Here is a 23,039-nt window from a genome sequence, read left to right as displayed (position 1 = left end):
TTATTAACATCCCTAAAATGCAACTTTTGCATCTTTGTGTCCAGAAATAACATAAAGCTTAGTCTTGTGTTAAGAATTATCATGAGCTTCTCACCACCTTTTTTTCACAAGACTTACGTTCATTGTATCCAGATACCCCGTGACCTCCAATACTGGTAATTCATGAAACCAAGCTGCAGATAGATTTCGTTTCACAGACAGGCTTAAATTAATAGGGTGAAGTATCTCAATGTCTGGATGCAATAAACCTGTCTCCATAGTAGTCCTTAAAACAAAGTGGGGGGAACAAAAACAAAACACATGGTGGACAAATCAGAAGTTGAGTCATATGCTACATTTTCAAAGCAACATCTTAAAATTTCAAATGCAGTATCTCTATAGGCTTCCACGGCTTACTAAGCAGAACAGTATCTTATTCTACTACTGATATATTTGCCTGAAGATAATAGGTTAGCATTTAAATTTGCCAATTTTTTGATACTGCCACCAACCATAGTTTCTAAGCAAGCAGATTACTATCCTACAGAGTATTAATATTACCAGTTAGCTACTGTGTTACTTAGTAAAGTGCACTTTACCTAGACAGCTTCAGCTGTGTCAGCTGCACATCCATTTTGTCAATGACTGGAGGGAGTGAACTGCCTGCTGGAGACACCAAGCTAAACTGATTCTGAACTTTAATCAAGCCAAGATCTACTACTATAGCATTGGGGGAAACTGAGGACTGAGGAATGACTATAACTGGTGCTTTCAAGTGAATGTCCATTGCAAGTCGAAAACTCCTCTGAGCCAAGTCTTTTACACTTGTAGCAGCCTTCTCTGCAGCTTGGACTGTAGCAGCACTCAGTGCCTCCTTAGCTGTCTGAAAGTTGTTCAAGAAGGTCTAGAATAAGCAGTTGAAAAGAAAGGAAAAATATCTGTAAGTGTTTTTTTAACCTAGATTACTTTCATTTTACATGATCAACATAACCAATATCAACAGCCAATTACACTGCCTAGTGTATTAAATTCCATCCCGGGGAAAGACAACCTAGTGCCTTCTGTCATGACCTCCAACAGAGGGTCAAAAACATACTAACCAATACAATCACTAATTTTAAACCCATCCCTACATATTATTTTTAGATCCCCTCTTTGCCCCCAGTGAATACTAATTCCTTTCAAAGCCAGTACTGAATGACAGAAAGCTCACTAGTGCTGTAAAAAGCTAACATTAGGATATTAGAGGAAGGTACAAAACAAATGTTTACAGTGATTAGTTTGTAGTCCTCACAGCATCTAACCTTGCAGACAGTTTTGTCTCTAATGTTAGTTCAGATATGTCTGCAATCAACTCAGACTTTTGCCAAGGCAGAAAGGGTAGCAAACACAAAACCTCCAAATTACTTTAGTAGCACCAAGCTTTTCTCTGTTTCCAAAGCAGAATGTGGCAAGTGGCCTACCTGCACTGTGTTAGTTTTTGAATTTCAAACCAGTTAGAGCTTCAAGTTTTTTCACAGTACACACAAAAATTAAGTCCATCCTTTTCTTTCAGAAACTTCAGTTATCACTTGCACTGAGACAAACAAGGAAGACTAATGTCTTGGGCCTGCACCAGCTACTAAGGAGAAAAATGACTGCTACTGCTGAACCCAGGACAACTAATTTGAGCAAGAACATACAAAGGAAGAAAAAGCTTACCAAAAGAGCCATGAGAAATTTGTGAAGGAACACTATCTGAATACAGCCCACTTTCAAAGATATGGTACCATCCACTTTTGACATGTCAGTGTAAGCTTCTCCCTCTGTGGCATATGGATCTAATGTCAGATTGAAACTGAAAACTTCATCTCCTACTATCGACACAGCCTAGAAAGAGATAAACAGTACCTAGTAGCCATCAGCAGCTTCTAAAATGGGACTCAAGAGCTAAACATATCATCAGCCTAACAGATGCATACTAGCTTTTTTTTTAATCTTTTGGGGCACCCATTCTTGTAATATGAAAACCTATGCTTTACCATCTATCTGATTTGAAAAGAGGTATTCATAACAAATCAATGTTTCAGAAAGAGTGGAATAAGAATATGCATTACATTTCACTTTTATACACACAAAACTAACCAAGAATCAAGTAAAACTTAATATCTTGTAGTTGAGTACTTTTTTATGAAGAGTCCTTGAATCAACATCTGTGACAATTATGTCCTTTAGTCGGGCAAAGAATACAGTGTGACTTGACTGAAGGAGAAGAGACGAATCAAGACCTGTAAAGCATCAAGAGAGAAACGGTAGTATCCCATAACAAAAGTAATCCTCATTTTCAGACTGGGGACACACACCACACCAGTAGTGGAAGTGAAAAAACTTACAGAAATTAGACATTGCAATAAATTAATAAACTTTTTTTAATAGTTTGCTAAATTCAACAATTTTTTTTAAAACCCACAACAAATACCTAAACACACTTGATTCTTTTGTCAGTTATCAAATTAATTAAGCCAGTTACCACATGCCTTGCTGAAGGGACTGTAAATAAAAGACCTCTATCTGATCCAAGGCATTTTAGTTTCTCTGTATTCAGGTCAGAATAATTAGAGGTAATTCTCCAACTATCAAAATAAAGTATTCTAAGTTAAATTCTGGAAATAGAGACTTTCTGCATTTTATCACTCAGACACAGAAGACAAGTATATTGTCTAGAGTTCAAACCCAAGTGCATCCCCTATGGTGTCATTAAGCTTTGAAAATGCAGCCACACCATAGCTGGCAACAAAACAAAATAAAAATATTTCAAGTACAGATACTGGCTCAGTATCAATCATGTCTGGACAGAAATGAGCTGCTATTCACAGAAAAAAATTCAAACAACAGTTCATCTCTTAATAACCAAGCTACTGAGTTAATTACAGAGATTACTTTGTTTAATAAGAAAAGATGTTACTGTAATGTATTTGAATACAACCCTTCTCCATACAAAATCTGGTGTGAATACATCAAATGAATTAGAGATGGGCACAAGCAGAAAACTTTTAATGAACTGGATTATATATTCTTGTATATCACACATTCTTTAATATTTATATCCCGTTGAGGGATAAAATAAAAGAAACAAAACCAGAACAAGAAACCCAAACAAGCCCTAGGAGTACAGAACCAAAGTAAGCAGTTTTAACGGGTTTCTTACCCTAAATAATTCAGGCATAGTAGAAAAATACCCAAAGCTCAATACAACATGAAAAGTCACTCATAATCCAACTCCTTCAAAACATGAAGGAGATTACCTGAAGGATAATTTATCATGCTTTCCTAGCTGGAGGCCAAACCATTATGACACACATTTTGAAAACAATACCATAAGCCATGTTTGTACAACAAGTAAATGTTAAATATACAGTTATATACTGAAAATTTATACCTTAAATATTTTCAGTCTAATTATTATCAGTTGCTTTGAAACTGAACTACCAAATCAGTTATTACTAACTAAGAATTCAATACCTTGTATCTTGATTTCTGCAATGTTCTTTTTTTCATCACAAATATTTAAATAGAATGCATCTAGCTTGGCAAAAAGCTTGAAATCGAAGACATCTTTATCCTTGGAAGGTCTAGCCACTGGAAATGAGAGAGGGGGGATTTTCAGTGTACATAGAATGAATCTTTTCACTTAAAATTTAAATACCTAAGGGTATGTGAGGGATGTTTTGGTTTAGGGTTGGGGGGGTTATCCAGATGACTTAATTTTGTGTCCTATAGTTTCTTTCATCACCATTACCATGACTAACTCTGTAAGATCCCATCTCAGAGCAACAACTCTCCCTCTGAAGGCAACTCTGTTCATAAAAGTACAATATGTCAGCACTTGCTTGTAATTCTATGTCTGGTATGACTCCCATTCTAGCTCTCTACTGAAAAAATTCTACTCTTTTTAAATTCAGGGTAATTGCTGAGTTAAAAGGAATTAAATAGCACAGTATAATTATTTTAAACATTAGATTAATAACTCAATAGTTTCACAGTAGTGGGGTTTTCTTTAGGTTATCTATATCTACCCAGTAGCCAGCTATACTCCAGCCTGGTAAGCCACATTAACATGAGCTTTGATCTTCAACCTACACTACAAAGCTAATCAGGTTTCTCTAGATTTGATCATTTTGACAGCATACAACAGATATATATCCTTTCAGAACCACCATTTTGACAAACATAACTACCTTTCTTCAATATTGTGTCATCTTCTTGCTTTTTGTCTTTAGTTGGTGTGTCTCCAGTGCTTCCACTGCCTGATGGACTAACAGCTGTTAGAAAACTGACAGCAGACATAAGGGCTTCTGTATGCAGTAGAAGGTTCAATGATGAAAAAGCTACCTGTTGAAAACATGAGACAAAAAAATATAACGTAAAAGAGTTCAAGTTAGGCAATAGAGTGCTGATTATGTGGAACTCACAATACAAACAGATCCAACAGTATAGGGAAAGACTTCTGGACCCCTGTTAATTTTCTTATACTCAGCACTTGAACTTCATCTCATATGCATGAGAAGATGCATTCCTTCATTAGTTTGAATTTTAACTACATGAACTAGCTAAACAGCTCTTATAGTTAAGAAACCAACTAACATACTGCTTTAATATTAAGTTGTATAAAAACGCTCAAGGATTTTTTAACTCTTTAAATATCCCTGCTGCAAAGCCGGGGGAACACGAAAGCCAAAAAAAACATTCTTGATCCCTCCTTTGCAAGCAAGCAAACAGAAAGAAAACAGGCAGTAAAATCTGAAGGCACTCACTCGAATCATCTGTTCAGTGTTGTCAAAAGTAGTCTGAAAGTGTGGCCCATTTCTGTCAGCCTGTGAAAATAATAATTTGCATGAAGGTTAGCATTAATTCCAACCAGTCACTGTGCTCTTCAGAAGATTCAAAACAAACCACTAGCTCTGAATTGTAGGTTTAACACTTGATAATACATGCGAGTGCTTTACAAATAAATGTAAGAAGCTGTACGTATACCTTGACATATTCAACCTTCAGGAGGTCTAAGCCAGCTTTATCTGAGGAGCTAATTAGATGAACGGGTGCTTTTTTACCTGTAACATACCACACAAAATACACAAGAATTAGGGTAATTCCTGCTCTTTCAGAGAACCAAAGAATTTGTGCCTTAAATATAGGGATTAATTTTCAATATCATTTCTTAAAATGCACTGCACCAACAAATAAGAACGCCTGTTTCTCTTTGTTAAGTCCAAAATGGCAAGTCTGTACCCCTTCTCCATCTAAAGACTGAGCAATTTGGATGAAGTGCTATTTATTTAAAATTAAGCTACTTATTTATCTAATAAGTATCATGGCAGGATTCCAGAGCTCATCATGAGCTGTGTACCAATGGGACAAGCGCTGCCAATGGACAGTATTGTCACTGGAAAACTAGAACCACATTTAGATTTCAGTGAGCACAAGAGACAGAAAAGCCAGTTTCAGACTGATACACACACACACACACACACACACACACACACACACAAGTACAGTTCTCTCCCATTGCTTAGTACCTCCAATTTCATAGTAATCCAAGCTTATTTTCTTTAAATATGATACAGCTGCTAAATTATAGGTTCTGACAGTAGCTTCTGTCCCAAGGTGCATTACATCAAATACAAGTACTGTTTCCTCAATTTTCTTCTGCCTAGTGAGTTCTACTAAAACCTGATGAGCAAGAAACGCACAGTTAATACCATCTTTTCACATGTAGTTCAACAATAAAAAAAAGAGGAAAAAAATATTGCCTTGCCTGCTTTACTGGAAGCTCTTATTTTTATTGCAGAGTTAAAGGGTAAAAATAGGAAAAAGTAATTGATGGTGAAAGACAGAAACAACGTAGAAATATCTGGGGATTTGCTCTTTGCAAGTGTTCTGCCTGGGTATCTACTTTGTTCTTCCAGTGCAAATTTCCCAGCACCCACCCCCAAATTATGACTCGGTACTATTGTTTTCTACCAAGAATTCTCCAGTAAAGGGGTTTGGGGCTTTTTTTTATACATACACCCAGATGAACTAGATATATGTTTATTTATATACGTGCCATATATAAAAAATAAGTCATATGCATACCACATATAAATAACCCACAGAAGTACATCTGTACAAACATGTGGGGTTTTTTCCTGTAGTGGCTACGTTTTTGCATTCACTACATCTGAAGAACACTGGCAATAGAATGCTGGGTTGGGGATTTTTTTTAAGTATTCTTATGGAGAAGGTAAAAATAGAATTCAAGAGACATACCTCTTTAATTTCAAACTTCAGCTGAAGATCTATCAGTTCCTCTTTAGCAGTCTCCTCATTTTTTACCTCTTCTCCTTTACTTAGTGACTTGTCAGTTGGTTCAGAACTTTCCTCAAAATCAAAATATTCTTCTTCAGAGTCTATAGAAAAGAAGTGATTTCATCCTTAGTAAACTTTATGTCCATAAACAGGGGTAAATATCCCACCCCTCTTTCCCATTCTAGGGGGATTTTAAACTGTATGAGTGTCGTAAACCTAATACAGGTAGATCTATACCACTTTCTTACCCACTGGATGAAAAGTGAAGAAAATTAAAGCCCTATTAAGAAAAGGAAGGAGAATAGCTGTATCATTAGACATGCAAGAACACAGATACGGAAAACCAATTATAAAGCCGGAGGAAACAGGTTTCCCCAGACTCCACTATAGCAAAGTTCTTCCCTCGAACAGGCACAGAAGTAAATGCTCAGATCCATAGCGTCAACACATTTTCAGAAAAAAAGAAAGACTTGCCATTGCAAAACACTCAGGACAGGACACAAAATATTTGTAACAGACTATTTTTGCCACATCTTAGCTGCTTAATGCAAGTGCACACATCCCTTTAGACATGTTATTCACCTTTTTTATGTGCCCAACCCAAACTATGTGCCCTGGAGTGGCAGCAGCAGATTAGTATTTGATTAAGTTCATCTTTGGATTTAAATCAATTTTGAAAAAACAGGTTTCTCAATACGTTCCGCTAAAAAGATGCCTCATGATAACTGAATAATTAAATTGGTTTGCTAATGACATCCTAATACAGTTATTAATAGCTCACATTTGCAGAGGTTGCTTATGCATAATACTAATTAATCCCCAAAAGGGGCTGGTTCTTTTGCTTTTTAAAAAGCAACTTCATTATTCTGAGGTAGCATCAGCATCTTAATCGAATCTTCTTACGCACTTGAAATGAGAGATGATGAATCATGCTCATCTCTCCTGTCCTTATAATATGCTCTAAGATCAATAGCAGCCTGAGAATGTTAGCTACTCCATAAGTTATGGCCTTCTACAAAGACATACCGGTAGCTTCTTACCTGACACCATTTCTGCTAACAACTGGGGTGTTTGAAGTAAACCTTTACCAACAGAAATTGTGGGAATAGCCGGTACCTAGAGAGAGAGGAAAAAAGAAGAAGAAAAAAAATCACTATTTTACACTCTGAATAACTTGGTATGTGCAGTCATATTTTTTGCTGATGATGTATCTTTAATCTTGCCTCCTCATATTACATAGAAAGGTCAGTTTTGCCAATACTTTCATTGAAACCAGCATGACAATGACAAAGGCTAAGCTACACTTGTCTGAATAAGCCCAGCACCTACAGATTGTAAGTCATAATGAAGACACTTCGCCTAATTCAGCTGGGCAACAGATCTCTTACTTCAAGTGAAGAAGACCACAGCCATTAGCAGGAATTCACATTTACAATGACCACTTTAGTGATGTCATTTTTGTATTTCAGTTTTCTTAATTACAGCCAGCTTACTTTTGTGCTTGGAATTGACACAGATGATTTCTGAGGCAATGGAATGCTATCAATCAGATCAAAAACTGCCTTGATTTTCTGGTCAGAGAGTCTGACATGCACCAAAGGAAGTCCTCCTGATACTTTAAACCTATAGAAACAAAATAAAAACAAAAAAAAAAAAAAAAAAACCCACAAAACAAACAACTGATTCAACACCAAGACAAATACGAATTCTTGATGCAAATCTTAACAATATCTATACTCATCATATAGAATCCTAGAATGGTTTGGGTTGGAAGGTACCTTAAAGTGCATCCAGTTCCAACCCCCTGCCATGGGCAGAAACACCTTCCACTAGACCAGGTTGCTCAAAGCCCCATCCAACCCATCCTTGAACACTGCCACGGATGGGGCAGCTACAGCTTCTCTGGGCACCCTGTGCCAGGGGCTCACCACTCTGACAGGGAAGAAATTCTTCCATAGATCTCATCTAAATCTCTCTTCTGTCAGGTTAAAGCCATTCCCCCTTGCCCTGTCCCTACAAGCCTTTGTAAAAAGCCCCTCTCCAGTACACAGTAATTAAAAAGAAAACCTTTCAACATTAACGTATTACCTTGCCATCCTGGTATCTCTTTCCACCATTGATTTTGCCAACTGTACATGGATATCCATAGGCTGTAATATGTGCAAAGTTGATGGATGTTGAAAACGAGCCTTCTTCCAGTCTTCACCTGCAAATGTTCAGTAAATTTAGACAAATAAAACAGTGCTTGGTAATTGCTGTAATTAAGGTGTAATTAATGTAATCAAATGGCATCACTAAGAAAGGATAAAGAACCCACTCACCAACTAGAGAAACCTAGAACAATTGGGGTAAAGTATTATAACACCTTCTGAATCCCACTTTCAGTAGTTCTTAATGCTAGATTGCCTTCGCACCCTTAAGGCCAATTCTACACTAAAAGACGTATTTTAACACAGAACCCTAAAAAAAGTTGATATACATATATCTAAACACAAATCAGTAACCTAGCATTTTGTTGAGTGCACAAATTGAAGTCCAAATGAAGTGTTAAGGACAATTTTAGCTGTATTGTGCTTAGGACTGAAAATATAGCAGCTCAATCCATTTATGCTGCTTGCTGGTGTCAAAGTAAAGAGGTGATATTCAAGTCCAAGCAAAATGCAAGCTGCTGTCTGAAGATAAATCAATGATCTTTCACAGCTGAACGCCAGGCATGTGTATTACAATCTATCTTTTAGTTAAGTACTAGCTCTGGTTTGCCCTTTTCTTTAAAAAACATACTTATTACAAGCAGCTTGGCTTACCCCACCTCTTCACTAAACAGCAACGTTATTTGTTACCTGTTCTTCCAAAAAGAAGTTGCACATTTTTGATTTCCACATCAAACTTGTCATAAGCTTTGTCCATAATCTCCTCTAAAGATGAAAAGGTAGAAGCTTGGCTACTGCCTTGATTTATGCTGTTTAGCTAAACACACAAAAGACAAGGTAATGTTAAGTCTAAAAATATGCTATTAATTCTAGTGAAGATGAAAAGGGTGATTCATAGGAGTTCATGACAGATACTTGGAGAAGCAATATCTTGGTTCATCTCACACTTCACTTACCAAGAATAAGATTCTTTTTTGTTACTTTATCAATCAACTTAATTCAAGTTATGCAAAAGTACCTTTTTCTGTTCACAAGCTTACTGCTGGAGTACAACTAAAAGAAATATTTAATCAGTCACCTAAAATCAAGCTAAATTATTGACATTTTTCAATTTTTCAACTTTCAAACTCCAAGGGAAAAAATCTGTTCTCTTTTCTTTATATAAGGCTTGCATTTTACAATAAAGAAAACAAATGCTCATGCGTTTAGCTGAATAAATAGAAGATATTCAATGATAAGCTATTACAATCATGATTATGAAATGAAAATGTTTCCTGAGGAGATTTACTAGTACAAGTATGTCAAAGACAAGCATTTGATCAATACTCTGAACACTGATCAAATTGCTGACCCAAATTTATTTGGTAAGAAATATATAGTAAGTTAAAACCACATTCACACAGTTTATCATCTTTGCCTTCTGAGAACAAGATAGCTTCAGGTGACAGCTATGTTAAGAGAAAATACTATATACTTCCTGTAAACTTTTAAGAGATGTCATTTAGATACCTGAAATGTACCAAAGTCCAAAATCAGCAAATCTGATTTTTCATAGTAGAAACCCGTCTGTGGAACCACAAGGTAGGAAGGTTTCAGATTAATCTTCAATTCAAGGACTTTCCGCATTTCAATAATATGAACTAATCCTTAAATAAAAAGGAAAGCACATTAAAATTGAAATGCTCTTCTCAAGTGAAGCATTTGTGTCAGTCAACATATAAAGGGATGCTATCTATCTGAAAGATAACACATCTTGAGAAGACTTATTCCTGTAAGTCTACTGATTTCTCACTGAACTCAAGAACATCCACTAACACTCCAATTGAAACATTTTAAGACATTCAAGCATTCACCTCAGGTGAGGTTTGTTATTATCTTACCTGTAGCAGTTCTCTCCTTTATTTCTTCCAGTTTCATTAATGTGGCTGATGTTAATCTTTCAAGATCCATTCCCTTACTTGTCTGAAAGAATTCTACCATTGCATTTATTGTTTTCTTTCAACAAAAAGAGGGAAAAAAATAAAGAGAAGAATTATCAATATACACAGATGTCACATGGTCAACGTTCAAAACCAGATTGTAACAGAGTAAGAATAACAGCAGAGAAATGAAAATGATTAAAAGAGGTAAGAGTCTTGGTTACTACTCACTGCATCATATTTTATTTCCACAGCTTGTGATTCAATAGTAAGCCTCTGGTCAGCAGTACTATCTTCAGGGTTAACATCAAACTCTATCTTAAGCAAAGAAGACTTGCTATCCCCTATGGAAGCCACAAGAGATGGTACAATGTTTTCTTGTCTCAGGCCTGTAACATACCAGTTTTCCAGCTTTGCTTCAACCCTACAGAAGATGAATAGTTAAATATACTTTATGAGAATACAGAACAGTTCCATCTAGGAAAGACGAGCAAGATGAGAAAACCTTTGATAAAGCCAAACATGAGCAGCTTCACAGGACTAATCACACAGTTCAGAAATTGGATAAATAAACAGAAGGCAAGAATATTTCAAGAGTCAGCAGCTGAGCTTTTTATGCAAAAAGCCAGAAGATGAAGGAAATGTAAATAAAAGCAGGAAAACTGCACAAGCTCATATTCCAGACACTGAAAAATCTTGATTATTGACTGCATAATCCAGTAATTTGTGTTCAATATTTCTGGTGTTCAAAAAACAGGAAGACTCCTACATGCTGGTTTATCTCCTACTCACAACACAAAGACATAGCTTTTCACTCCAGCAGGAAGTAAGCAACGCATTCAGTAGCTTGGCTGGAGTTCATTAGCCAGACCATTTCACACTGCATAGGTATCAGTTCCCAAAAGTAATATGCAGCACTTCAACATCAGGATTCAAGAAACAGCTTATTATTGTTTATGAAGTCTAACAAGTAGTATTCCTTTCTTCATTCCATTCTATGTTACTCACCAAATTATGTGACTGCAACTTTTCAGAGTGCAATTGCTAAATACCCATAAATTTAAAAAAATCAATACAGAACAAAAAGCACTACCCAAGAAAAGATTTTAGAAGTCAGGAGTGGAGGAAGGAGATGTTTCTGCAAGAAAGAAAATTTCAATCCAATTACTTAATGGCTTGTGCTCCTGGGCGCCGTGATATTTTGGTACTCAGATCAATTATCTGGACTTTCAGAGTTTCTGCCACATTCTTGTCTTCTTTAATTGTAAGAGAAGTGCTTAGCAGCTTCAGTGTCACAACATGGGCAACATACTAGTGAGGACAGAGAAAACTGACATTAGACATCCTGATATGAACAACTTGCTGAACTTCTAATTTCAACAAATCTAACAAAATGTAGTATTTAAAGCTATTCCAGTTGACAATGCTAAGAAACAGATCTTTATGTAGGAAACAAAGTATAGAGTCTTTACTTTCTTTCAAACCTTACCAATCATTTCTTTAACATAAAACAGAGTATTTCAACAAATGCAGATCAGATCTAGTCTGTATCTCTTCAGGATTCAGGGAAATTTCTTTTCTAAACCACCAAAGCAAGCACAGCTAAACTACACTCAGTAAAGAGTTTGCAAGATCAACAAAGTCATCATAATCACATCAAATAACTACACTTGAGAAGACACTGCATATACGTCTTTGCTGTTCTTGCTGCTGAATATTGTATCTTGACCTCTTCAAGAAAGGATTTTGGCTTCCTGACACATGTAGCATTTTGTAACTTCCAATTAGTACCTTCCTATCTGCCTTTGAAGCCTGCATCTTTCTTCAGGGTACTCAGAGAGATGAAGGCACTTTTACACTTAATTTACCCAAATTAAAACCTGAAGTTTTTCCTACACAGGAATGCAAGGCAAGTGTGAAATAGAATTTAAAAAGAAAGGCATCAGTACTGAGCACTGTTCAGGGTGTCTCTCTTCTTTGCTAGCAAGAGATGCTGCTGCTGCTGCTCTGCTCTTTTCTAAGTGACAGGAATATATGATAGCACATAGGCCTCTTTGTTGCCACACAAACAATTCTGAACTTCCCTGTTTAAGGCACACGTAAGCCCTCAACAATTCAATTTCACAAAAATATGTAAGACTGGAAAGTTGGAGGGTTGGGCTGGGGGGTAGGGAGGCCTGTGGGGAGAAAACACCCTCCTTGAAGGAAATGGTCTTAATGTATAAAGTGCTTCTGTAAGTGGTGACCAACTTGAAGCAGAACCACCAGTTGTGTTAAGATTTAAGATGTGTAATAGTGCCCACAGAAAATAAGTCTACTGAGAGAAACCTTACCATTTCACATTTTCTTAGTCGTCCTATAAGCCCTCTTAAGAACACTATACTTGTAAAGCTTTATCTTTTATCCCTTTGCTTAACAAGCCAAAAAAATATCTGTCTCAAATATGGTTTTTTCATTCTATGCTTTCCTTTGTGTAGTAGAAAAAAGTACTATTGAAATCACCTCATACTTCTCATTAGGAAAAAAATTTAGAGAGAAGCATAACATGATCTTTCTAAAAAAAACCAACCCTTAAAGTACAAACATTGGGTCAAATACAAGCTAATCACATGCTGGTGTTCACCTTCATATGAGCAGTGACTATTCAATTATCAAAATCAAAATACAGACTAATTTAGTTTTCACCACAACATGTAGCAAGAAAAAGATACAATGAAAAAGATAACATGGAACCTTTATTTCATTTACAGATATCTTTTCTTATTTTCTTCCAAGTTGCAAATAGGTATCTCATTCAGTTTGTTACTTCTAGATCAGGGTTGTGCACCAGGCAGAACACAGAACACCACAAAGAAAATGTTTGCCATTCTTTGTGTTTTCTGAATAACTGTTTTTTATCTTCTTTGTGCATTCACCAGATGTGACTTGCACTGACATACATTCTATTGTTTATCTTAAGGCTAACATGCAGTAGAAGCTGTTTATGTTTTCATTTTTTTAGTTTGGAAGCATATGAAGCATGGGGTTAGTTTTTTAGTTGGGGGGGGGGGGGGGGGGGGGGGGGGGGGGCGGTGGGGGGGGTGTTAAACCATTCCTATAAGAAGTTGCTTACCTGCTTTGGTAAGGAAAGGTGATAGGAGCTGTCACTATATCCAATGGCAGTGAAAAGCTTTGCTTTCTCTTCTGGTGTCATTAGTTCATCAATAGCTAAAACAAAGAAAAAAAGACCCAAAAATTTGCCCTTTAATGCATAATGATACGGATTTTTCTTTCCATTTGTTTTCTACTGCTGACACATTTCTTTGATTCTTCACATTGCACTAAGATCCATATTGTGAAAGAATTTACACAGAAGTCTTTGTATATGGCATTACATACATAGCACAGGCATCAACATAATTTAGATTACAAAAGGTACCCATAACTCCTAGTGATGAAAATAGCTTTGAGGAGTACTATTAGAACAAATCTCTTGTCCAGACAACAAATCAGCAGAATACAGTATTCCAGCCATTGCCTGTGACACTACAGCCATACTCTTCTCCTTACCGAGGTTCTGAAAAGCGAATGGCTGTTTCAGAAGTATATCTTATTTGCCAGCTCAATATTCATTAAGTAAAACTATAAAATGGATCAATATTGCATTGCCATACTCTCTCCTTCTGCACAGTAGGAACCAAGACATACTATAACTTTCTTTTATATATATATATATATATATATATGTATATGTATATATAAAAACTTCATATCTCTATAGAATGCATTATAGTCTACACCTACTTTCAGGAACAGGTGATTCTTCATCTTCCTTTTTCCTAGATTCTTTTTTACTCCAGAAACCACTAAACCATCCTCCACCTTTTTTTTCTGCTTCAGTGATTTTCTTCTTCAGCAGTTTCTGTCCTGATCTTATTGTCTACAAACCAGATATTAGGTTAGATAATTAAGTACTCTATATTTTGTTTTGCTTTAAATAATGCATGTATTCACACACATTGAACAGCCATTTAACTGATGGACAGCATCATCACCCTGTAAGAGATGAAGATCAGGGATGGAGGCATGTGCACGCATACATGTGTGGAAACAAACGTGTTACTTTAACTTTGGATGGCCTTTTTTCCTACAAATTTCACTAGCACTTAGACTACAAAAAAAGGCAGTAACCACATGAAAAGACAGCATTTAAGAAGCAATTAAGTAAAATCTTGTAGTAACAAACCTGAAGACTGATCCTGTACCACTGCATGTGTTTAGAACTTCTAATTAGTAGTCAGGCATTTGCTTTGCATTTTAAAAATCAAGGTATGACCAAAAACATCATAAAAATAAAAATCATTATTATTTTTTCATTTCACATACCTTCCAGATGTGTAGACAAATACAGAGGCTACACTGGTGTGAACGGTAATTATATGATGCGACTACAGAGGTTAATTTTCATGTTAGGAAAATAGCTACCAGTAGCATGCTTCTCACAAGCTGGCTATTCTGAGCTTGCCTTCAGTATGCTACATGGTTTTAACCTCAACTGCAGATAGAACACTTTTCATGATGTTATAACATGCAACCCCCTGTTAAGTGCCACAAATTATTTCCAGAATAGAATGCAGCTAGAGATTTGATCTGCCTTTTAAGAGTTCTCACAGAGTTGTCTTTTAATTAGATTGGCTGCCCCCTAGAAAGGGTATCTAAAGGTGTAGGTAGCATGGGAACAGCTCTAAATGCTTGATCTTGAACAGCTATAGAACCAGTACTGAAATAACAGAAGTTAAAGAAAAAAGATAATCCTTAAATCATCACTCTTCGACAATTACCTGACACTACAAAGTACGTAGCAGTAACACTGTGCACACGCACTGGTAGGATTTTAGAACTGGTTTTCAGTTTGACAAATTATTTCTACTCCTGAAAGGACAGGAAACTTGCCTTCCCCCCTCTCCATCTTATCATACTCATCAGCACAATTTTTTTCATGACAAAACCATCCTATTTGAAGTGTTATAGTATTATTAACCAAAAATTATTTCTTACCTCAACTTGTGCTTGTTGTCTTCCTAAGATTATACTGAAAACATCAAGCTTCCTTTCTAAGTCCTGTAAAAATGATGAAATCATTTGCCTCAAACACATTTAAGAAAGGCTCACCATTACAAATTCTCTAGTAGCTCCTTTGTATTTACACTCCAGTTTCTTTCTAGACCTGCTCCTTTCTTTCAAGAGTATAGTCCCCTCCCAGCAGTTCACTAGAAGATGAAACCTGATGTTAGGCAGTCTAATCTACCTTTTTTTAAAACAGTTTAATCGTGCACTTCATTAAATGTGTTTGTATTCATTAATCCACAAAGAGCATTTAAATGATATTTTATCAGTGTTTTCATTCTTTCCACAATAAGCTACACTCAGCTTCAGATTAAAATGGTAATTGCTCAGAATTCTTGCTGTTGTAAAACCACCAACCTTGATTACTGTCGTGCATATTTAAATAATTATTTTATAGAGGGACCACAACATATTTCTTCAAATGTCCTGGTTTCAGCAGTAACAGTTAGTTTTCTCCTACTAGCTGCTGAAGTGACACCAATGGGAAAAAAAAACACATACCTGAATTTGCCTCTGTGTTTCTTCTGACAGTTTACTCTGTGTCAGCTTGTTCTTGTACATATTTTTGTAACTCTTCAGAAGCTGCCTATGCTGTTTTATGTTACTCCATGACCACATTCTAGTATGTCTTCTGATGTGAACTTCAAGAACACTGTTGCCTGCGTATTTCCACCTACAACAATTCCACACTTGTAAGTAACTTACCATTTCACTGTGCATTACAACTTGAAACATGGCAGACAGCTTTTTAAGATGCCAACACTTTATCACTTGTCATCTGAGGAAGACAAATGGTTTAATGATTTCAGCATCACTTTTGAACAGCGGACTGAGTGTCTATATTGAACTCATGAAGCACTATAAATCTGCATTCTCTTTTGACTTCTGCATGTTTACAAATTTGGCTGTAACAACATTAAGAACACTCAGGGACTTCAATAACCAGCATCAGTTAAGATTTAGGGGAAAAAAAATCCATGACAATGTCTATCAGCCCCAAACTTTAAAAATTACAGTTGACATACATATTCCAAGTCAGATTTTCATCACTTGGCTCTTTAATATGTTTTCTTCCACAAGTCTTTTGTGGAAGAGAACATTTTTGGCTAAGCAAAGCTCTGTGAAAGTTATAATGCTATACAGAATCTCATTTTAAAACTGCATTTAACCACAAAGGAGAATGAAGAGACTGCAGAGGACTCCATCATCTCTCAAAGAATGCATGAACATACACAGCTTACCATTCTCTGGCATTTTTATGCAGACATACATTCGGTCTAAATCTTCTGTATGGTGCATTGCGAACCATGTAATCTATGGACTCCAGAAGGTCTATCATGCTGAGATACTGAGCACAGAAAAACAAGTTTCTTAGCAGAGGTTCAGATTTTGTTGTATGCAGTGCTTAAAGCACATGTATATCATGGTCTTCAGTAGCCCCCAAGCTACACAGAAATTCAAGCCTATGCATTTTCATTGGTATGCAAAGGTGGACCAGTTATACTCATTGCTCTCAAAGGACACCACTGCCAGAACTTCTGGCTTCCCTGAATAACAAAACCAATTTGTATTTCTGTTAGGCTGCCGAGTGCAAATTCTCAGGCTTTCTCAAACCAATCCTATTCTCTTTATTTGTCAATACACAGTTTCCCCAGTTTCAGAATTGACTTTGCGTTAGGTAAATTTATTGGTACTGTTCTGAACTCAGATTCCACTCCAACATCAATAAAGGCTAAAAAGCTATCTCGCAAATTAACTGTAAATTATTACTAAATAAATGAAATCACTAACACTGTTGGGGAGCTATCTAAATAAGTACCTTCATACTTTAGCAGCCTTTATCAGCAAAGCCAATATACTCCATTCATTCCACCCTTGCTTGTATCTTGACATCTCTGCAGTTACAATGGTGTAGTTCTACAAGCTAAGGGCTAGTCAGAAGAATGATCCTGTTCTCTATGTGAAAGAAATGGTATTGGAAGAGCTGAATACGGATCAGGTGGTCCCCAGAGGGTCTACATACAACAGGGTCAGAGCAACACGATCTAGCACCATAAAGTGACTGTTACACAAAGGGAAAATGAACCTACACTTTTCCCCATAGTTGTTGCTAAATAGTTTAGACACTCTACCTCCACATAAGCAGAAAATTCTCAAAGAAGGTGGCTTTCCAACAAAAAAAAAGTCCTATACTTTATCACAGACTCTGATACAAAGATACAAAGTAAGCTGGATACAAAGACAACTTACCTGTGGCTTTGTGAATTCAATGACAATTCTCTGTACTTCTACATTACAATCAAGCTTTGGAGTTTTCAGTTCTACTTCTGCATGCGGGTTGATATACAGTCTAGCAGAGGCTGATATTGGTCTAAAAACTTGAAGATAAAAAAAATTAGATTCATTTTCTGCTTACAATAAAGCACGGAAGCAATCTTCAAGTACTTATTTCCACTGATGTATCAACCACTTTGTACTGATAATGTGTATGCCCAAGACCCACAGAATCAGGATGCAACTTTTACTAGAACTTAAGATAGCTCAGCAGCAGTCAGAAGGCAGACAAGCTCTAATGCATTCTGTTATGCTTAGGCTTTTGTGAAATAAAGTTAGTATGGGCATGCTGCATGATCAGGTCAGGCTGTTAGTACACTATGTGTTAGTACAACATGCTCAGAACAGTTTATACTCACTCATATTCACAGCTTACTTACTATACTGGTAGTCTTGAGGCTGGTTACCACTACATGGAATTCCTCTTTTCAGCTGATCCTGTAAAAGAATGTGATACTGTCTAGCAATTGCTAAAAAAGCATTACTCATTTACAGTTCTCTAAGCTTCGAGCAGACCAGCTTAATTTCACATGTATTTTGCAAGGGCCTATTGCCTGTAAATGTGAAAACTTTTATAGAACAAGCACTTAAGAGTCAAGGGTTTAAATATACCTGATTAAAAAGAACTCTAACTTTCTTCTATTAAGCAGACAGTCCATATTCAACTTCTAAATTTTGCAGTAACAACAAATATGTGTTCATTTAGGCAAGTAGTTCACATGTACATAATAGAGCAAACGTTTGTTTTCCAGCTCCTTGAAGGTACCAGAACTATCTAATCACATTCTGCCCTTCCTCATTTTAAACACGTAAGGAGGCCACTTGAGCCTTCTGGTAGCTGCAGGTACAAGAGAAAATATTGACAAAAAGTAGTTAGGAAAATATCAGAACAGCCTAAGAGACCTGACAAATGTCACACTAGACCTGAGTCTTAATTCAGAATAAGGGCTCTCTGAAATTATAACTCTTCAGAGTTTATTGGGAATGCTGCATTCATGCCCAAACATTTTATCTAGTTTCAGAATTGCAATGGCACAATCACTTAGAACAGGATGCCTGCTTTGAAGAAAACATAGAATCATAGAATCATAAAATAGTTAGGGTTGGAAAGGAGATTAAGATCATCTAGTTCCATCCTGCCTGCCATGGGCAGGGATACCTCACACTAAACCATGCCATTCAAGGCTTTGTCCAACCTGGCCTTAGCCATATTATCTATTACATAAAGGCAGATGAGGTGCTTGTTGCCATTACATTTTATAAAGACTATCAATATTAAGAGTTGCTTTTACAAGAAAAATATTTTCTAAGTTCAAATTTCTTTGCTCTAATCCTTTCCACACTTCCTTATTTAAAATCTGGCTTGTCTTTTATAGAAAGGTACACTTTCTCATTCAAAACACCTGTATTTCAACCTATTTCCTGTCTGCTGGTCTATATTAATGAAACCTAAATTCCAATGAGATTAATATAAAACAGCTACTCTCAAAACCAGCCATATACTCATGTTATTTAAATATGAAGACTGTTGCATGAAAGTAACAGATGCTACAGATTCCACAGTTTATTCTTACTATAACATAGTCCGGTTAGCTACTACAATAAATCCGATTTCCTGATAATGCTGCTTAAAATTACCATATGTATTCAGGTATTTATAAGACGTTACTAAATGAGACATGTTGTCATCTGTTCAGTTCCTGTATTGGTTTTAAAGTTCTGAAGCAGCAAAGACTTAACAAGTGGCAAAGAAGATGTACGCAAGTAATCTTATGCTTATGACAAACTCCATTCTTTCCCTGTGCTTCTTCAAATCTTCTCAGATGTTTTCTGAGCTTACTCCTGCTCTCCCTCTCTTCCTCTTTTAGACACAAGGACACAAAGATGACTAATCACAACTGAAAAAAATTATTTAACTGTCATGAAAGAGTCAAAAGATGCAAAAAAACCCCAAACCAAACAATGGAGATGGTGCCAGTACGCAAAGTGATACTAGTATACAGCACCAAAATTGCTAAGCATTTCAAGAACTAGAAAATCTGTAAGTGGTGAGATGCTTCAAGTCAATAAATGGTCTGAATACTGCTTGCTACACTGGAAATGCTCTGCCTCAGCACTCAAAAGTTTACATGCAGTACAAGCCACAGGCTTTGGAAACAGGCAATTGCATTTTACAGTCCTGGAGGGCAAAATTCCCAATTCTTTCAGGAAGAACTTGTTAAAAACCTGCTCGATGATGGAAAAGGAAGTGGTACTTCCTGACACATAAAACAAGTTCAACAAAACTCCACCAGCATTCTTCACTTGCAGCTTATTCAATAGTAAATTGAAGTGTCTATGAGAAGTGCTGAGATCTAACATGTCAGACAACTCCAGGGAAGCCCACAAAGCCATCTGTACACAAGCACATCAAGGACTGATTCACAAAGGATCTTTCTGAAGTGCTGGAAAGACATTTGAAGGACTAAGATTTTTACTGCTGTCAGTTCAAAATGCGTATTGGTTTGTGTTTACACTTCAGACTGAAAAGCAATAGAAAAAACATCCAGAGACAGGTAACTCTGAAGGCCCCTGTAGCTGAAGTAGCTTGGCCACTACTAAAAACATGTAAGCATTTCTGCTAAAATAAAAAGACAGAAGTGGAAGTCCTCTGAAGATTTAAAGAACAACCCAAGAGACTGTAGACAGGAAGAAGAAACAACATATTCATAGTTATCTTCTACATACAGTGAATAAAAAGCCTCAATTTTGAGACAGTAAATAGTGCCCTAAAAGGGGAACCAGAACAAAAATAAAAGGACTTTAGTTTCAAGTTCCACTTAACAGATAAGATTCTGGCTGATTTTAAACACTTCACAGTTTTGATTCAACCCTCCCTAGTACCAAGCTCACCAGGTTACATGTATATTTTTTAAGCAGGGAATAAAACAAAAATGAAAGGTATCTGTAAAAATGAGCACAACAGAATAAAGGAAACGAGCAGTGTTGTACAAGAACACACAGAACACCTATATATCCTTTACAAACATAAAGGGTCAAAAATGTAGCATTTTGGCAGAGAGCACTTATTCACACCAGAAATAGAATGCAGGTAATATATTCAGACAAACTAACAGCAGTAATCAGATGTCTGCTATCCCAAGCAAATGATTTGTTCTCTAATTCATTCTAAGGTTTCCTTTCAGAACCTAAGATATTCAGTAGTGCTCTACCCAAAAGCTCACTAGAGTGACCACATTTCCCATTACCTAAAAATGTCTTCTCTAACCAAATGAATCAAGTAGCCATCTGAAATAAAGTTTTTAACAGTAATGGTGCTCCTGTAACTCACAAGTCCTCAGCTGTTGTACAGAATGTGTGCTCTCAGCCACAATTTATGTCTATATAATTGTCCTATTCATACTGCCCAAGTTCACAGCTTCTTTTCTGGGAAAGTAAGACTTCACAAATGACACAACAATGAAATGAAAGCATGAATGAAAGAACATGAACAAAAAACCACGAAGAAACATGAAAACATGAACAAAACTTTTGTTTTAAAGCAGACATAGCCCCTAGAAAGCCCCCACCCACAAACCTGATTTTATTCTTTCCCTGTAATTCCCATTTTAAGATATTCACCTCTCATTCTGTCTTATTTACCCCTCACTGCCCTTATGCTGCCTCATCTTCATCGTAAGTATGGTGTAGTTGTGATACTACAACAACTACAGAATATAGTACTGTTTAGTGCATTTTCTTCTACATTACCAGTATTTCTTCACGGGAGCCATGATAATAAATTCTGCTGTGTATGTTCCAGTAAGCACTGAGGCTGTCCAGGCACAAAAGCTGCGCAGGAAAGAAAACATGCAACAGATTCCACACTCAGTATTCAACCCATTCTAAGAAATCAGGTTTCCATTTGTGAAAACAGAAATCAAATGAAAGTGGACTAGACAACAAATCCACCATTAGCAGTGAGATGTATTTAATCTTATAATACTATTTTTAAAGTGAAAATTGAATTGCTAAAAATCAAGTTCTTAATGCACATAAGTTCATGTGCATCTCATAAATACAACTCGGGATTACAGAGGCAAGGGTCCACAAAACCAACATTAGCCTAGTAAAGAAAAGCAAAAAACCAAGACTATTAAACCTTTCTTATGTCATTCCGATAATTTCTTAGGTCTTTGTATACTCCTTTGGATTTGGGGGGGCAGCGAGAAGAGAGAGACTGCTCAGACACAAGAATCCCAATTACATCAGGCATACAAACTAGAGGAGAAAATGGCAACTTGCCAACCTATTTGAAATCACAGTTACCATGCAAACTTGCTGTATAAGACATTTAATGAGGGGATCAATGTTTGCATTTAAGAGAAATTATTTAAACCATGGACTTCAAAGTTATGCCTTACAAAAAGCCAGTTATTTGTGCTCTACTTCTGTTTGAACACACAGCAAAATTAGGAAAAATAGGAAAAATCACAAAGCAAACTACTTTTCCAACTGTTATGTAGAACCCCAGATTACGGCTCTCCAAGACCAGCTGCACTTGTGTAGGAAAAGAAAACAATATCAAACAACATTACCTTGTATATTATTTTTGCAGCTTCATTCAGAATAGAAGGTGTCCAGTTCTCATTTGTTGTCTAAAAGTTCAAAGTGATAAAAGTCATGCTTTGCATCTTATTTAACGTATGTGTGGTTTTATTCTCTGCTTTCAGGCACAGAATGCATTACTTCAGTTTCTCTAGACTGTACACACTTAAGTGAAAAATCCAATATAAAATCTGACCATTTATTTTGATTTTCAACTCTTTATCCTACCCATAGTATCCCTATCATCTAAGGAAAAGAGAGGTTAGCTGAAATTTTATTCCCCCATTTCTCAAGAGACGTGGCAAAATACCTTATTATTTATCATCATGATGTAATTTTTGCTCCAACATATTTATTAGGCCTGGAAATACCCTGCCCTATGAAATAAACATACTGAATTTTACAGAGAATTTTATGGATAGTAAGAACAAATCACTAGTCTCAGGAAGGTGATGTTCTCCAATCATCATCTCTTCTGCTAGCACAAACTTCCAAGTACTAATGGCATCTTTTACAAATACTAATGGCATCTTTTCTTCCAGATGTATGCATGCTTTCTTTATATCATCATCTCGATATGTTACTTTTTTTTTCCTGCTACTCCAAAGTAAATCCAAACCAGCAGACCATGCATGCA

General features: G+C 36.4%; 1 protein-coding gene across 4 annotated transcripts in view; it reads right to left on the bottom strand.

Annotated features, from left to right (window-relative positions):
* The window catches only part of VPS13C (vacuolar protein sorting 13 homolog C), an 87,211-nt gene that overhangs the window by 48,883 nt on the left and 15,289 nt on the right, over positions 1-23,039 (bottom strand). For all 4 annotated transcript variants that reach the window (XR_009966226.1, XM_062626321.1, XM_062626329.1 and 1 more), the window contains 27 exons: positions 22,393-22,452; positions 21,566-21,646; positions 18,196-18,253; positions 17,732-17,859; positions 16,723-16,829; positions 15,983-16,154; positions 15,413-15,475; positions 14,159-14,294; positions 13,488-13,582; positions 11,544-11,686; positions 10,607-10,799; positions 10,337-10,451; positions 9,966-10,102; positions 9,147-9,273; positions 8,395-8,512; positions 7,800-7,929; positions 7,347-7,422; positions 6,268-6,407; positions 5,535-5,688; positions 4,993-5,069; positions 4,773-4,832; positions 4,197-4,350; positions 3,481-3,597; positions 2,143-2,246; positions 1,681-1,848; positions 579-883; positions 118-265 (listed from right to left, as the gene is read on the bottom strand). Coding sequence is in view for 3 of the 4 variants with exons in the window: in XM_062626321.1 (XP_062482305.1) it covers positions 118-265; positions 579-883; positions 1,681-1,848; positions 2,143-2,246; positions 3,481-3,597; positions 4,197-4,350; positions 4,773-4,832; positions 4,993-5,069; positions 5,535-5,688; positions 6,268-6,407; positions 7,347-7,422; positions 7,800-7,929; positions 8,395-8,512; positions 9,147-9,273; positions 9,966-10,102; positions 10,337-10,451; positions 10,607-10,799; positions 11,544-11,686; positions 13,488-13,582; positions 14,159-14,294; positions 15,413-15,475; positions 15,983-16,154; positions 16,723-16,829; positions 17,732-17,859; positions 18,196-18,253; positions 21,566-21,646; positions 22,393-22,452 (3,366 nt within the window). In the remaining variant the exon portion in view is untranslated. The remainder of the gene's footprint in view (positions 1-117; positions 266-578; positions 884-1,680; positions 1,849-2,142; positions 2,247-3,480; positions 3,598-4,196; positions 4,351-4,772; positions 4,833-4,992; positions 5,070-5,534; positions 5,689-6,267; positions 6,408-7,346; positions 7,423-7,799; positions 7,930-8,394; positions 8,513-9,146; positions 9,274-9,965; positions 10,103-10,336; positions 10,452-10,606; positions 10,800-11,543; positions 11,687-13,487; positions 13,583-14,158; positions 14,295-15,412; positions 15,476-15,982; positions 16,155-16,722; positions 16,830-17,731; positions 17,860-18,195; positions 18,254-21,565; positions 21,647-22,392; positions 22,453-23,039) is intronic.

This window comes from Pezoporus occidentalis, unplaced genomic scaffold (assembly GCF_034315485.1).
Source record: "Pezoporus occidentalis ecotype Australia unplaced genomic scaffold, CSIRO_AGI_Poc_V1 ctg11, whole genome shotgun sequence".
NCBI lineage: Eukaryota > Metazoa > Chordata > Aves > Psittaciformes > Psittacidae > Pezoporus > Pezoporus occidentalis.
The sequence above is the reverse complement of the archived record's forward strand: the minus strand, read 5'-3'. Positions and strand labels throughout refer to the sequence as shown.